Raw genomic sequence first — 15,946 nt, 5'->3', positions numbered from 1 at the left:
GAATATTTCCCCAGACCAGCTATTGTCCTGGCCCTGACTTCTGAACCTGGTCTGGTTGAGGCTTCATTCGCCGCAGTGTTTTCTGTTAATTATCTACCTACAGTTATTCTCAAGGAAGCGATCACAACAACCACACACACACACAAACACACACGCACACATGCATGCACACACATGCAGATGCACACATATGTATACACCACTTGGCCTAAAGTATGTGGACACCTGAACATCACACATGTGCTTGTTGAACATCTCATTCCAAAACCATGGGCATTAATATGAAGTTGGTCCCCTCTCTGCTGCTATAACAGCCTCCACTCTTTAGGGAAGGCTTCCCACTATATTTTGGAACATGTCTGCAGAGATTAGCTTTCATTCAGCCACAAGAGCATTAGTGAGGTCGAGCACTAATGTTGGGCAATAAGGCCTGGCTCACAGCTGGCGCTCTAATTCATCCCAAAGGTGTTGGACGGGATTGATGTCAGGGCTCTGTGCAGGCAGGTCAAGCTCCTCCACACCAAACACATAAAAAACCCCTTTCTTTATGGACCTTGCTTTGCGCACAGGGGAATTATCATTTCTTGGTGGAGAAGTGATGGAGTAAAACTATTGCAACGAGGTCTCACACACACACACACATACACGCACACACGCGCACACGCACGCACACACATACACACACGCACACACACACACATACACGCACACACATACACACGCGCACACACACACACATCATGGCCGGTGTACCATAGCAACCTTTCTCAAATAGAGGCGAATGGTGGCGCTAGTTCGCTGCAGACACCGCCATGCCCCTGATAACGCGAGAGAATGTTCCAGACCATCGGCTGACTGGTGACAGCAGTCTGGAGAAAAGGCGTCCGTCCCCCACAAACCTGGAGAACCAGACGGCCTGCTCATTAATAATGACCATTTACTGTATTAACATTTAGCTGATGCTTTCAGCCAAAACCAGGGCTGCCAAGTCCTGTTCCAGGAGATCTACCGTCCTGCAGGTTTTCATTCCAACCCTGATTTGGCACACCTGATTTCTACTAATTAGCAGTTCGATGGGATCTCTAGCTCTCGAACGAGGTGTGCCGCATTAGGGTTGGATGGAAAACGTACAGGAAGGTAGATCACCAGGAACAGGGTTGGGTAGCACTGCCTTAAGTGATCGACAGGGTGTATTAATGTGGCTAGGAAGCCAGGGCTGGAGATAAGCAATGCTACAGCTGAGTCAGCTCCATCACAGAAATGCGTGACTCAAGGCCAGTAAAACGATGGGAGGGGGAAGGAGGTTAGGTTTTAAACCCACTGATCCACTGTCACTCATTCCCTGTCCCTTTTCCTCTCTTCCTCCTCTCATCGCTCTGTCCCACTCTTATCTTTCACACACATCATCCCGCTCTTTTTCCTGTCACTTAACTCACACACCCCCCCCTCCCCCACAACATCACTGTCAATCACCCCATGCCCACGTCGAGCCCCACCCCCTTCAATAGCGTACCTTTCAGGGGCTGAACCCAGAAACCCGTAATACTCAAACAGCTGAGTGCTTCTCAACCACGACACCCCCGCCTCCCCCTCCTTGGCAGTGTCCCATGGGAGAGGGGGCCTCACGTCCCATAGAGAAGGGGGGGGGGGGCGGGCTTGGTGTGGGATAATGTATAAATAAAGATAACTGACAGCCTCTGGTCTTGTCACCGTGATGTCTTTACCCTCCCCCCCAGGGTAAACGTCCTGCCCCCCCCCCCCCCCCAGTAATTTTGATAAGGTGGGTCTCCTTGGCTCAAGAAGGGGGGAGGGGGGCATGGGAGGTGTTATGGAAATGGGAAGGATGACAGATGGGGGTGCTAGTAATGGTTAGTGGAAACTGAACAGCTAATTGGAAGGTTGCAGGTTTGAATCCTGGATGGATGCACTTCTGATGTTGTGCCTTTGAGTGAGGCGATTGAACGCCTGAGTTATTTTTACAAATACGTGTCTAGCAGCTTGACTTGCTGGTGTGCGAAATGTTATAACTGTGTGATATGTCGTGCTGTGTTATACGGTTGTCTGTCAAATCAAGTCTAGTCAATGCATGTATCGTGGAGGACGTGTTAGGTGTATTATTGAGGAGTTTGAGTGACAAGGCGATAATGACAGGAGGGTAAGGAGAGAGAGAATCAATCTCTGGTTTCATTTAATGTGCCCAGAGAAAGAGACATAAGATTTTCCAGTAATGGGGTAACCATTACCGCGTGCTGTATTTTCTACCTAAATAATATGCTCCTTCCGGTTCAATAGACACTTTTTTTCAATAGGCTTGTTTACCTATTATTTAAATGCAATGCCGTACATCAGACAAATGCGGGAAAAGATAACCAATATGATGTATCGATATAGATGGAGCATATGTTGTCTGGAACATGGCCATGTTTGGCCATGTTTGAATTAAAAACACGTCGATTTGTGGGGCGCCCTGGCCACGAGCCTCTGAATGCAGCCTTGCCTCGCGTCGGCGCAACGTGAGAGAGAACGGCGCGACAGCCGCCAAACTCGCGCACACACACAACAGACTCCGCGCGCAGTCGGACTGCCACTTCTCGCCGGCTGGACCTCACCGCGTGCCCAGTCAGCGCGCAGTGTCGAGCGCAGTGGGTCAAGTGGGTCCGTGTCGAGTAGCGTGGAGCGAACAGGGGTGCCAGGGGAGACTGGTCAGGTGTGAACGACAAGCCTCGATCGTATCTTTTGCATGGATGGATAAAGATAAAGGAGATCTTCGTTGCGAAGCTGGTTTCTCTTTTCGTCGGGTCTGAACGTGTCTCATCGGGTAAGTGCAATTGTATTCCACATTATGTGCTATCAATCCTCCCCCTTATTGAGGATACCATATGCTGATATGATTTCATCTCAGCAATAGCCGTTTATTAAACCGGCTCTCTCACAGAAGTACCCACATCGGCATTTTATTCTGGTGTTATGAGATGCTGAATCGTGCATTACACATTTAGTGTTTTATGCTCAGTATAGTGTCCCTGTCGTTTAGAGTCCATTTGACATCAATGATTGAGAGATACGGGTTTTAACGTTAGCTCTGTGTGTAGGCTAGTTCCTCAAACGGTCAGGCTGTTCTTTAATATGTATATTTTGTACGCAGCTGTCCTGCGTTCTCGTTGAGTTGTACCGTTTAGCAAAAAAAAAAAAAAAAAACGTTTCCTCCTTTTCAAGGGAACTTGCTCTTGAATAGCTACCAAGCTCAATTTCAAGAGGAAGAAAGCATCCGCCACATTCAGCGCGAGCAGTGTCTCCCAATCACCCCGTTGTCATGGTGACTGCACTAGGAGGTTGGGATAATATGGCTGCATCTTGGATTCAGTCTGCTGCCAATGTGTGTGTGTGTGTGTGTGTGTGTGCGTGCCCGCGGTTGTGTGTTTTACTCCTCAGAATTCGAGGGACGAAATCACCGAGTGTAAGCGACAAAATCGATGGCGCGGTCCACTCTTACGGACCGGGCAGAATGGGAGGAACAGAACAGGTGCATGAACGGTTACCCAGCCACGGAACAAAACCCCAGTCAGTCTCCCTCCCCCGTCATTATCTTAATTATAATATTTACGCGTCTAGCCTAAGCTGAACGAAATAGCCATCAATGCGACGGCAAGGCTCAGAATGTGAAATGCGGACACAATGAAAACGTCTAATAAGGTCGATTTCTTTTTAACCTCCGAAAGGGGGAGGTTTCGCGAATGAAAGCGGGCGAAATAAGCGGGCAGCCGGCGCCCAGACGGTTCCTCGCCAGACCAGACGAAAGATGCCAAATTATGGTTACATTCGTTTCCCGTATTTTCAGTTCGCATTTATCGGTTTATTTCTGGAAAAAAAAATACACCAGACTGACTGGTTAAGATCGACCAGGATGATTTAAGCGAAGTCGTCGCAAGTAATACCATGACAATACACATCATAGCGTTTGACCTTGAAGCCGTAAATGTGACAGAAAGAGGTGATTAATGAGACTCCTTATTTTTGCAGCGTGGTAATATAGCCTGAATAGAGGTGTGATTTGAGCTTGGCCCTTTACAAACACAGGTGACACTAAGCAACCCCAATGTGATAGGGCAGCATGTTTATGGAGACAATGGTCAGCATTCAAATATATGAAATATTACTATTATCATATTATTATTATTATTATTATTATCGTTAGATAGTATATGATATTGTAGGCTATATCTTCATGAACAAGTTTTTTTTTAATGCAGAGATTATTGGCAGTGAGCCAGCTTAAAGATCATACGCTGTTTCTGTGAAAAGGGATTTCGTGTGGAGATTACAGGCGGTGCACGGCAGTCCGGAGGACATGTCCGGCGTGTGCGCGGGTCGCAGGCAGAGATTACACGCCATGCGCGTGTGTCTGAGCACTCTGGGTCCCGTGCACGGGGGGGGCAGCTAATGAACAAGGTTAGTAGGTCATGGAGACGCTTCTGCGGGCTGCGGTCAATGGCGTGGAGGCGGCGGGCATCGCCAGCGCGACCAGCGTCCCTTTCAGGAGGAGTGACTCTCCACACGCGCCCTGTGGGGAGAAAGAGAGAGAGAGGGAGAGAGGGAGGGAGGGAGTGAGGGGGAGGGAGATGAATAAGGAGGCAGGGGGACAGAGGAGGAGGAAGGCTGGAGGAAGAGAAAGAGGGAGGGAGAGAAGTGGGGAAGGGAAAGAAAGGAGACGAGGAAGATGGGGGACCGGATAGGGGAAAAAAAGAAAGCAGGCAGACACAAGGGGGCGAGAGAAAGAGGGAGAGAGAACGAAGAGACTTTGTCGATGCGAGCAGTTTTTGAGGAGCCATCTTTACAGGCGGTGATGGATGCTGTTTGTTACTCGCTGTGTTCCCTCCCGAGAGTTGGTCGCGTTCAGGGGCGTCGCCCGGTGCAGAACACGGCGTGGACACCCGCTGTCCTGTAAATCATGGGATGGGCCTTCCCCGTTCCCTGTACCGTCCGAACCATCGGATCATCCCACACACACTGTAAAGATCAACAAACTTGTTCGGACTCTCTGGAATAGCAGGGAGCCTGACTTTGGTCATTAGTCACAATCTCATGATGAATATGGAATGATGGATAATGAATGGCCTGTCCATGTGTAGTCTAACAATGAATGATGGATAATGAATGACTGTCTGTACATAGTCTAATAACGAAAGAAGGATAGATCTCCAGGGTTGGGCAGCCCTGCCCGAAGATGTTGTTTGATATAGTTGGTCGAGGAACTTAATGCACATTTGTTGAAGCCAAAAAATCTTAATCTTAATAAAGTACTTAAGTAGAACATAGTCAATAAATGAAAAATTATCTTGAGTGAAAGCAAAAACCAAGTAGCAAACATGCAACTGAGTCTGTTATTCTTCATGTCAGAAAATACGAATGAAATATGAAAATATTTGCCAGGAGTGTATTTTCTTGACTGCTATAGGCCTTACTAATGAACTCTTTCAAAACCTCTGGCTTATTTAGTTTGTGAGTGAAATAGTTCACTTGTGACAAGGTTGTAAGCTGTGTAAGTCACACTGGATTTCCCAAATGCCTAAAAAATGTAAATGTAAAATACATAAAAAATCCCATCCATCCCCATTAAAAGCAGAATATACTGGGCATATCCAGGGCATACTGTTGCAGTTTGTGTGGACAGAAAATCCTGTGGCTTACATTTCTGGTTGCCCTCTCCCTCTCTGGCATCGTGTGTTTTTCTCAGGGAGCCCTTCCTCTTTTGTATGACTCTCTAGAGCTGTTGGCAGATCAGCTCCGTCTCTCACAGACCCCTGGGCCCCCCCCCCCCCCCCCCAACCGAAGCCTGCGTCGTGCACACGCGGAGAAGCGTTGGCGTGGGTGAGTGTGACTCAAACTGACATTTCGGTTTCGAAACGGGGGCACTTCACGCGTCTGGCTCAGGCCCCTCCCGGTCCTGCGGGCCTGGGGTCCTCTCAGCGCCCGCCCGCCCCGACGCCTCCCGTCCGCCAGGCCGACCCCCCCGGGTGTCCCTCGGCCCCGTTTCTGGAGCCCCGCGCGACCCTGTGACCCGAAAACCAGTGACGGCGGAGCGTGCCCCTGTGACTGGCCTGGGAGGGCCTCGACTGAGCTAGCAAGAGCTGGCTTTCGCAGCAAAGATGCCTTCCTCCTCTCTTCCTTCACACCATCCCAATTCAGCTCTGAGTCCATGTGGACGTGCCCTCTCTTCCCCCATCCTTGGAAAGCCTGCGCTAAGAGTTCCCTGCCACCCCCCCGCAGGGAAATATTTCCTTAAAGCGGAGATCACGGCGCTGAGCGTCCTCTTTTGAAGTGCGTTTATTTCGGCTGATGCCTGTCACAGCCGCGAGCCCCCCTGACAGGCTCTGCTGTGGCGCTCTCTCCCCGCCAGACAGACACTCTCGCCCGTGGAGTCTCTCTCCGGCTAACCGTTTTAGAGCTCGGCGCTTACGTAATGCACGCGCGTTACATAACGCGTTCCGACAGCCGGGGCCTGAGCCGAAGCCGAAGCCGCTAAGGTAAATCGCTACGCTCTGGGGGGGGGGGTGCGTGCGGGCGGGCGGTGTTGCGGCTCAAATCCCAACCAATCCGAATGCGGGCCCCGCCCCCGACGCTCAGACAGCAGCTGGTGATGATGATGAACTTGAGTGAACATCAGTGCCCTCGTCTCATTACGCCTGCCTACCTGTCTGTCTGTCTGTCTGTCTGTCTGTCTGCCTGCCTGCCTACCTGTCTGTCTGTCTGTCTGTCTGTCTGCCTGCCTGCCTGCCTGTCTGTCTCTCTGTCTGTCTGTCTGCCTGCCTGCCTACCTGTCTGTCTGTCTGTCTGCCTGCCTGCCTGCCTGCCTATCTGTCTGCCTGCCTGCCTGTCTACCTGGCTGGCTGTCTGTCTGTCTACCTGTCTCTCTGTCTGTCTGCTTGCCTGCCTGCCTATCTGTCTGTCTGCCTATCTTCATCAAGGGGATAGTAATATGTCCACACGTATATTTCTATGGAAAGGAAGGTCTACGGCCTCGTTCACTCTTGACCAACCTCTGTTTGGCAGGCGGTTCCTGAAAGAACGCTAACCACAATGGGCCTGTATCCCAAATGGGCTGTGGTGGCCATCACCCCAAAGATCAGATCCGCCTCTAAAATGGCGCTGTTTGTCTCTGGCTCTTGGCACGTGTGGCATTGCCTTAAATCTCATGTCGTTACTTAAGGATTGCAGCGGCAGGCTTTTACGGTTTCACGCGGATGCTAACTGTGTGAATCTATGGCTCGTGTTACGGCGCTAGGTTGGCACAAGCTAACTCGCGTTTAGCACTTTAACGATGCTGCGTGTGTACGCGCCCGTCTGGGAGTTCTGTTAGCCAGGCCTGGCGCCGCTCCTCGCATAACACAGATGGACGCAGTTATGTTGTCTCGCGTCGTCCGGATAAGAACACCTGCTAAATTAATGTAATGTAACGCATTGCAGAGGCGTGTCCAGGTGCGCCAGGCCTCGTCTGGGAGAGCGCGACTAATTCAGTATGCCGGTTAAGACGTTTTCTTTTGTTAAAATTAGTATAAATGCCTGTTTTCCCCGGTGTGATCTCTGTAAGGGGCGACATAGCTCAGGAGGTGAGAGCAGTTGTCTGGTAGTCTGAGGGTTGCCGGTTCGATCCCTCCGCCCTGGCCGTGTCGAAGTGTCCCTGAGCAAGACACCTAACCACTAATTGCTCCCAACGAGCTGATTGGTAGCTTGCATGGCAGCCTTTCACCATTGGCGTGTGAGTGTGTGTGTGAATGAGAGGCATCAATTGTCAAGCGCTTTGGATAAAAGCGCTATATAAATGCAGTCCATTTACCATTTCATGCATTTTGCACAGTGGCTTTCTAGATTCAGGCGCTTTTTTTCATATTAGGCAGCCCGTCATTAACAAAAGCTTTTTTCTATTTCCTGGTGTCTGGCCCTGGAGTGTCGCCGTGGAGATGGGGAGTTAGCTCCTTAGTCAAGGCACATTGGCCATGTTATGTTTCATTTGCCTGCTTAAGTGTGCTGCGTGCTCATTGGGTCAGAGTACATGCATTCTCATTGATTAACTCCCCACTGCCTGTTTCAGCCGAGGGATGCTTTAAGCTTTGTGGACATTGAGTCATTGCTCCTTCTTTGTTTTGAAGTCAATTTTTTATCCTTTTGCTGCACAGTCTGTAAATTGTGTGGGTAGGTGGGTGGGTGTGTGTGTGTGTGTGTGTGTGTGTGTGTGGGTGTTTGTGTGTGTGTGTATGCGTGTGTGTGTGTTCTGGACTCTTGGGAAACAGCTCTTTGCATTGCCCACCATAATTAATTTAGCATTGGGATTCATAGAGCAACAGATCAATAAAATAGTCGTCTGCTTGGTGTTGCTCTGTTGTTCCTAATTTACCAAGGAATGCCTCACCTCAAGATCTGCATTGTTACTGCAGTGCAGAGCCACACAGAGGAAGGGAAACGCACACACACACACACACACACACACACACACACACGCACACACACACACGCCCACACACACTGCAGCACCACACACACCACACACGCCCACACACACTCGCACGCACTCACACACACACGCCCACACACACTCGCACGCACTCAACACACACCACACACACACCACACATGCACACACATACACACACAGGAACACACACACACACACATGCCACACAACACTCATACACACACAGAAACAGCCATCACACACACACACACACACACACAGAGAACAGCCAGCACGCATGCACACACACACACACACACACACACAAAAACACACACACACACACACACACACACACACAGAAACAGCCAGTCACACACACACACACACACATGCACATGCACATGCACGCATGTACATGCACATGCACGCACACACACACACACACACACGCAGCTGTGCTCGGTCCTCAGTCACACAGGGAGGTGCAGGGTTAATGACAGTGACGTTGCAGGCAGATTGTTTGGGGGGTGGGCAGTGGTAGAAGGAGGGAAACATCTGCCGTTTCTGAAGCTTTGGGATTTTTAGTGACGCTCTAAATAATTTCCTGTGAATCTTTCTCTCTGTGAAGTGCTTGCAGTTGCATGCAAATTAGCGTATGTGTGTGTGAGCGTGTGCGAGCAGAGAAGAGCGTGTGTCTGCGTGTGCCCATGTGTGTTTGCTCAGCCCAATCTAAAGGAGCCACATGTTCAGTGTGCATAATATATGGCTGCAGCGCGTGAGGCGTGTGTGTGCGCACTGAGCACAATAACACGCCGCTCCCTTTGTCAGAGCATGTCGTCTGCCAGCGCGGGCTAACCGCTCCCTTTTCACCTCCTGCACTCTGAAAGAGTGATCCTCATCTCTGCCAGCCTCCACTGCACTCCTCTCCTCTCGCCTCCGCTCCTCTCCTCCTCCCTCCTCTCCCTTCCTCTCCGCCTCTCTTTCTCTCCCCTCCTTTCCCCTTCTCTCCTCTTCTCCTTTCCTGTTTTATCCTCTCCTCTCCTTTCCCCTTCTCTCCTCCCCATCCTCTCTGCTTCTCTCCTCTCTTCTCCCTTTATCTCCTCCCTGCTCCTCTCCCATCCTCTCCTCATCTCCTTTCCTGTTCTATCCTCTCCTCTCTTCTTCCCTTCTCCCCTCTTCCTGCCTCTCCCTTCCTCTCCCCTACTCTCCTCTCCTCTTCTCTCCTCTTCTGTCCTCCCCTCTAGGTCTCTCATCTGTCTGTACGTGGGCCTGACTCCTCTGGCCTCTACAGTCCCGTGTTCCACTAACACCTCTGTCTCTCGAAAGCACCTGCCAGCTGGAGCTCTGTCTGCTGGCACCGACATCTCACTTAAAATGTGGTTTATTTTTCTAAAAAAAAAAAAAAGGAACAGAAATGATCTCTAAATGTGAGCTTCCTAAGTCCTCTTACTCCAATCAGGGGAGCACAGCTGGAAGGTCTTTGCATAAAGGGTAGAAGATTCTTGCTCTGACACTAATCTGATTTTCTCATAATAGTCGCGTGCAGAAGATTTTTTTTTTTTTGGGCCTGCCGAGAGCAAAGTCAGTAACGACAGGTTCTGATGTCTTTGTCGAACATCACAGTGGGACCGCAAAATGAATCTAGACACAGGTTTTGGATTTATTCTCAATCCTGATTGGCACAGAGTTACTTTAGGTGGATTACTTCCTGTCTAACTTTAATAGTCTTGGGTAGGTGGAATGGTCCACTACTGAACGCTCGTGGGGGTGGGGGGGGAAGCAGTGAAGTGGGTTTTCCCTGCTTGGTGGGATCAAAGAAATCCAAGGCTACATTTCTCCTTCCCTTGCGTCACTGGCTGTGGTCGTTTTTTGGTTATGGTTTGATCACATGCTGCCCCCTTCCCCCAGGTTACAATGTGCAACTTAATGTGCAACGTGCAAATTTAGCCATTTATTGAATGCTTTTAGTCAAAGTGACATACAGAAGGTGCATTTAATCCATCCTGGGTTGGCGGGGGATCTCCCCCTAGGTCCACAATCACGATCTCCAATGCTCTCCCACCCCCCACCCACAGTCTGCGATCATCAACGCCCGCCCCCACTGGCCCACAGTCATGCCTACATAGTAAAATGTTCAGTGTTAGATCATAGGCGACGGCCTTGTCTCCTGTGCCTAGAGCCGGCTCCCTATGCTGATCTGTGCATCTTTGTTTTTTGAGCGGTGCTCTTTGCTCTTCCCTCGCAGACGTGACTTCCTCTCCAGCCCTGGATCCCAACGCTTCGCCGGACCTCCCGGCCCCCGCCAACGACGTTGCCGAAGAGCTCGAGGGGGCGGACGCCATGACCCGGGAGCCGTGCGGCGGCGCCCCCCCGCAGGCGGACACGCCCCCGCACGTCCTGGCGGACGGGACGGACCAGGGCGCGCCGCGGGAGGAGGGGGCGGGGCCGGAGGACGGGGCTGCGGACGCTGAGGGTGGAGGCGTTCAGGCGGCGCAGACCAGCGGGGGGGAGGATGAAATGGACTGCGCAGACGGGAATGCGCAGACGGACGGGGGGCTGCGCAGGCAGGCGGAGGAGCAGGCACAGGAGAGCACGGGGGACGACGGCGGGGGAACAGATCCGGACCTGGAGCAGGACGGGGCGCTCGACGGACACGACCAGGACGCCGAAACGGACACACAGGACCTTAGGTACACACAGAGGTCTGCACCTGTCCAATATCACTGCACAACATAAGTATGAAAGGAGCAGCTTTTGAGTCACCACTTTCACTGGATGGGGAACTGAATCCAGACTGTATGATTTGACATCATGTCCTTATTGGTGCTTAAAGTGGACAGCGAAAATATTTCTTTTGACAATTTTTGAGTTCCAATATGTGTTTTGCCTGTGTGTATGTGTTTTTAAATGTGTGTATGTGTGTGTGTGTGCGTGTGCATGTGTGTTCTGGACTCTTGAGAAACAGCTCTTTGCATTGCCCACCATAATTAATTGGTGTGGTGTGGTGTGTATGTGCATGTGTGTGTGTGTCTGTGTCGGTTGAGTGTGTGTGTTTTGTGTATATTTCCACAATGTTTATTTATATTCATGCAGGACTGAGGAAAAGCTGGAGGCGGAAGAGGAGGAGGACGATGATGATGAGGAGGAGAGAGAGGAAGAGCATGACGCAGCGCAGGACAGCCAGGACCGCTTCAGCTCCCGGTTCGAGTGCATCGTGGAGGAGGTCGACGTGGAGGTGGAGGAAGAGGAGGACGGGGAGGGGGAGAACCAGGACGGCTTCAGCTCCCGGTTCGAGCGCATCGTGGAAGAAGCGGAGGTGGAGGTGGAGGCGGAGGCGGAGGCGGAGGCGGAGGACGGGCGCTCGGACGGGCGGGAGAACCAGGACGGCTTCAGCTCCCGGTTCGAGCGCATCGTGGAGTCGGAGCTCCTGCGGGGGACGTACTACAGCAGCCTGGACTCGCTGGACGTGCTGTCCCTGACGGACGAGACGGACAGCTGCGTCAGCTTCGAGGCCCCGCTCACCCCGCTCATCCAGCAGAGGGCGCGGGAGGGCCCCGAGCCGGCCGAGGCGCTGGAGCTGCCCGCCGTGGCCGAGCAGGACGGGCCCGAGGCGGGGCGGGACAGCCGGGGAGGGGCGCCGGCCAGCCCCCTGCGGAACTCCATCACCAGCAGCCGCTCGGAGAACGTGCTGAGCCGCTCCAACCTCCGCGCGCTGCCCAACGGGTTCCACGCCGACGCGCAGGGACCCCTGGAGAGTTCCGGCACCTTCCCCACCTCCGTCAGGTAGGGCCCGGGTACCTGCGCCTAAATTCAGGTGTGCGCGGGACGTGAGCGGTACATATTAAAGCATATCCCAGCAATCTGAACAACATCACTGCACCTGCATTACCCTACTGTCAGACCAGTCAGATATGCACAGGCGCTTACACTGTTCCCAGACTCTGTGTTGATCTGAGTTGTGACTGGCATAAATGAAAGCAATGCAGGGGCCACAGTTGGGCCTGGAGATGTGGTATGGCGCACTCTGTGCTATAATCGCTGTGTGGCCAGTTCTTGCTGTGGCCACTGTTGTACTGTGTCTGTGTGCACTGGGTTCAGTGTCACCTGTTTATTTCTTGTAGCTCAGTGTTTTACCTGTGTGTAGTTCTGTGTGTTGTCTTTGTACTTCCTGTAGTTTTGTCTGTTCCATGTGCTCCCTGCTGTTTTGTCCTGTAGGTCAGTGTGTTATCTGTGCTTCCTGTAGTTCCGTCTGTTCCATGTGCTCCCTGCTGTTTTGTCCTGTAGGTCAGTGTGTTATCTGTGCTTCCTGTAGTTCCGTCTGTTCCATGTGTTCCCTGCTGTTTGTGTCCTGTAGTTCAGTCTGGTTACACGCATGTTTTCTGCGGTTTGATGTGTTCCCTGTGGTTCCTTGTGGTTTTCTGTTTTCTAATGTGTCCCATGCAGCTTTGCTTCCAGTCCGTTGAACGGGTCTGTGTTTAATGATATTCTAATGCAATCAATCGGTATGCTGGCTAAATATTCATCTCCTGGCCTCGTTCCGGTCTCTGTACCTGTGTCTTGGAGGTTCTGGTTGGTGTCTGAAGCTTCAGGTCCTTTTCTGTGTTTACACATTTATGGATGCTGTCTTGACAACCACGCCCCTTCTTCAGTACTGATAATTAGCCGGCAAATCTGAATGCCCTTCGCTTCAGTAATGGGAAGGAGGGTGTTTTTGTGTCAAGTCGGCTACATAAAGGGGAATGTGTGGTCAGCAATGCAGTCGATGTTTGTGGTCTCAGCGCTGCTTAGGAGGCTGCTGGCTGTGAATTGTGGCAGGACTGCAGAGCTGTAAGATGGATAGGTTTGCATGGCTGTGAATGCACACGGTCTGGATGCACTGGTGCGTTCAGACAGGGGGCAGAGGCGGGCTAAACCGGACCTGCTGGTTCTGAAAGGAGAATGGAAAGCTGGGTTGCGCTGTGCTGGGGGGGTCCTGGGCTGGTTTGCCGACACGGTTTGCCGTGGGCCTTTGTTCAGCAGCTTGGAGAGGTGTGCTGATTTGCTGACTCCCCTGGGACAGGGGTACACGCTCTGATACATAATGCATGTTTCTACTACCCCCCCCAAAAAAAGAGAAAAAAATCAATGACATCATTAAAATTCCACAGCCTGTTACTGATGCACGCTTTTGCTGGTAATCTGCATTAGTGGCGTCCAATAATCCCAGAAAAAACATGAAAATGTGATCAGTGGGAAAAATGGCACGTGAGCACTCTCTGTGCGCATGAGAGCATGTTCTGTGTGAGAATAGAAACCCATTAAAGACTAGCAGACGGATGACACTCACATTTATCACCCAAGATTACCACAATTCCTACTCACTTCACACCCATGCGCGCACACACACACACAGGCACACACCGTACATGCACAACTACACACACAGACATGCATTCACATGCACACAAACACAAACACACACATATAGATTATGTGTGCCCATACCCATTCGTACACACACACACAGATGCACACAAACACAAATGTACACGCACATACACGCGTTCGCACACACACACACATGCACAGAAACACACACATGCACATAAATTTTAGACGGTGTTCTGGCAAGTCGGGCCACGCACACGCACAATGATATGACATCAGTGATTCCACCATCCATCTTTCTCCCGTGCAAACTCCCTGTCTGCACTGACATCCAGGCTAAGAGGAGCTCTGTCTGTTGCCATGGAGACCTGCGGCCGGTACCACACAGTCTGAAGCTTAGGAGGTCTGGCTGTTGGCTCTGTGAGAGAAAGACTTGAGCGGCGCGCATCCCTGTGTGGCGTTCTCTGTAAATTTATTGGCGATGTTCCTTCATCCAGGACGAAGTAGCGCGGAGGAAATTCGTATTTTTAAAAACGAAACCACCTATCGAAGAAAGAAATGCAGCTGTTACGGTCTTCACCACTAGGGGGCACTCAGTGCAAGTAAACGCACCGACCAGGGCCTAAAATCATGAAGAACCACGTGATCTTTCGGGTATATCGAGCTTTAAACCTAGTCGCTTTTAAAATACGTGCGATGACAATGACATTGTGCAATTTAGCGTCAAAAATAATCTCTATTTTTAAATACAGCCTATTGACTTTTTGGTGTAAATGCAGCAGATTTGACTATACATAACGCTGAAAATGTCTACGTGACAGGAAAAAAACGGTGTATACTGTATTGTTTACACATTGTTGAGGCTAACTGTGTTTTGGGATAGAATGGAGAAATGGTAACAGAGTGGGTCAGGTAGCCCATATAAATTGGAACCTCGTGTCCCTGGTGTGGTTCTACTGCTGTGCCTTTGAGTTTGGGACTTGACTTCTGTAAATACCCAGCTCCATAAATGGACAACATGACAAAAAAAATAAAAATCTCTGTTCCACATTATGTTGCGCGGTTTGACCCTCCTCTCAACTGCTCCGAGAGACAGCAATATCCGCTCGTTACATCCGAGAGATTGTTATAACGGTCTCCTTGACCGTGACCTGTTTGTTCTCTGTCCACAGTGTCGTTCTGATAAAAGTAACATGGCTGGGCTCCCAAATCAATCTAGGACACCTCTGCACAATTCAGGCCAGCATGGTTCCTTTTACCTGTATTTCAGTGTCATTTCTCAGACCCAAGCATAGCCTGCTAACATGTGCTATTGATACGCTCAAAATACTACTGACATATTTGAACACACAAAGGTGTTTTACATCAATTTTGTACATTTTCCTCTCAGCTTTGGAATTAATAATCATGACTATGGCCATGTTACATGTCTGTGGTCATCTCTGTTAATTTGAGACTGTGACGGGGAGTTACGTTTGCTGATAGATTCGCACCAAAATACACTCCACGCTAGATGCGACTTGCCCGCTTGAATTGAAAACCGAGCCTCCCAATCAGGGGAACCAATAATTCTCTTATTGCTCCTTCGGGGGTGATATCACATTCCGCATCTTCACGTATGAATTCCGCCGCACGCGCTAGCGCACAAGCGCGCGTCCTGCTGAACATCTGTAGTCAGCCGCTGCAGACCGCCAACGGAGCCGCTATGGCTAACGAACCAGAGGCCTGAGCAACGGGCACAGCTGTAACAGGGAGATCGCGGCCATCTGATTAACTAGAGGAGTCACTAAATACGCAGTGATACGTTACATACAACAGCTCCTCCTGCCAGCCAAAAAAAACCACCCTCCCCAGGAAGAAAGAACCGTTAGTTTGTTTTATTTATTTATTTTAGTTATGAAGTCAAAATTTGGCATTGCTGCGGCTTTTTCAGCGCCTTGGCGGGTTGTGTGGGACTCTGGTGAAAGCGAGCTGAGTTTGGAGGGGGTGGGGGGGTGGGGGGGGCAGAGGCAATCTACCGTGGACTCTCGTGACAGGGTCCGTGTGAGCCAGGCCTGGATATAATGTAAATCACATGGCGTGCACTAGATTTAAGTGCGTGCCTCAATTCGATTTACCGCTGGGGGG

General features: G+C 50.8%; 1 protein-coding gene across 2 annotated transcripts in view; it reads left to right on the top strand.

Moving 5' to 3' along the window:
* The first annotated feature begins 2,525 nt into the window (after positions 1 to 2,525).
* The window catches only part of psd2 (pleckstrin and Sec7 domain containing 2), a 35,046-nt gene continuing 21,625 nt past the window's right edge, over positions 2,526 to 15,946 (top strand). The window contains exons 1-3 of one of the 2 annotated variants that reach the window (XM_064325819.1): positions 2,526 to 2,818; positions 10,698 to 11,142; positions 11,546 to 12,235. In XM_064325819.1, coding sequence (XP_064181889.1) covers positions 10,793 to 11,142; positions 11,546 to 12,235 — 1,040 coding nt within the window. In that variant the 5' untranslated portion in view covers positions 2,526 to 2,818; positions 10,698 to 10,792. Of the gene's footprint in view, positions 2,819 to 10,697; positions 11,155 to 11,545; positions 12,236 to 15,946 lie in introns of both variants that reach the window. The other variant, XM_064325818.1, reaches the window with a different exon arrangement.

The sequence above is a fragment of the Anguilla rostrata genome, chromosome 3, assembly GCF_018555375.3.
Source record: "Anguilla rostrata isolate EN2019 chromosome 3, ASM1855537v3, whole genome shotgun sequence".
Taxonomy (NCBI): Eukaryota; Metazoa; Chordata; class Actinopteri; order Anguilliformes; family Anguillidae; genus Anguilla; species Anguilla rostrata.
The sequence above is the reverse complement of the archived record's forward strand: the minus strand, read 5'-3'. Positions and strand labels throughout refer to the sequence as shown.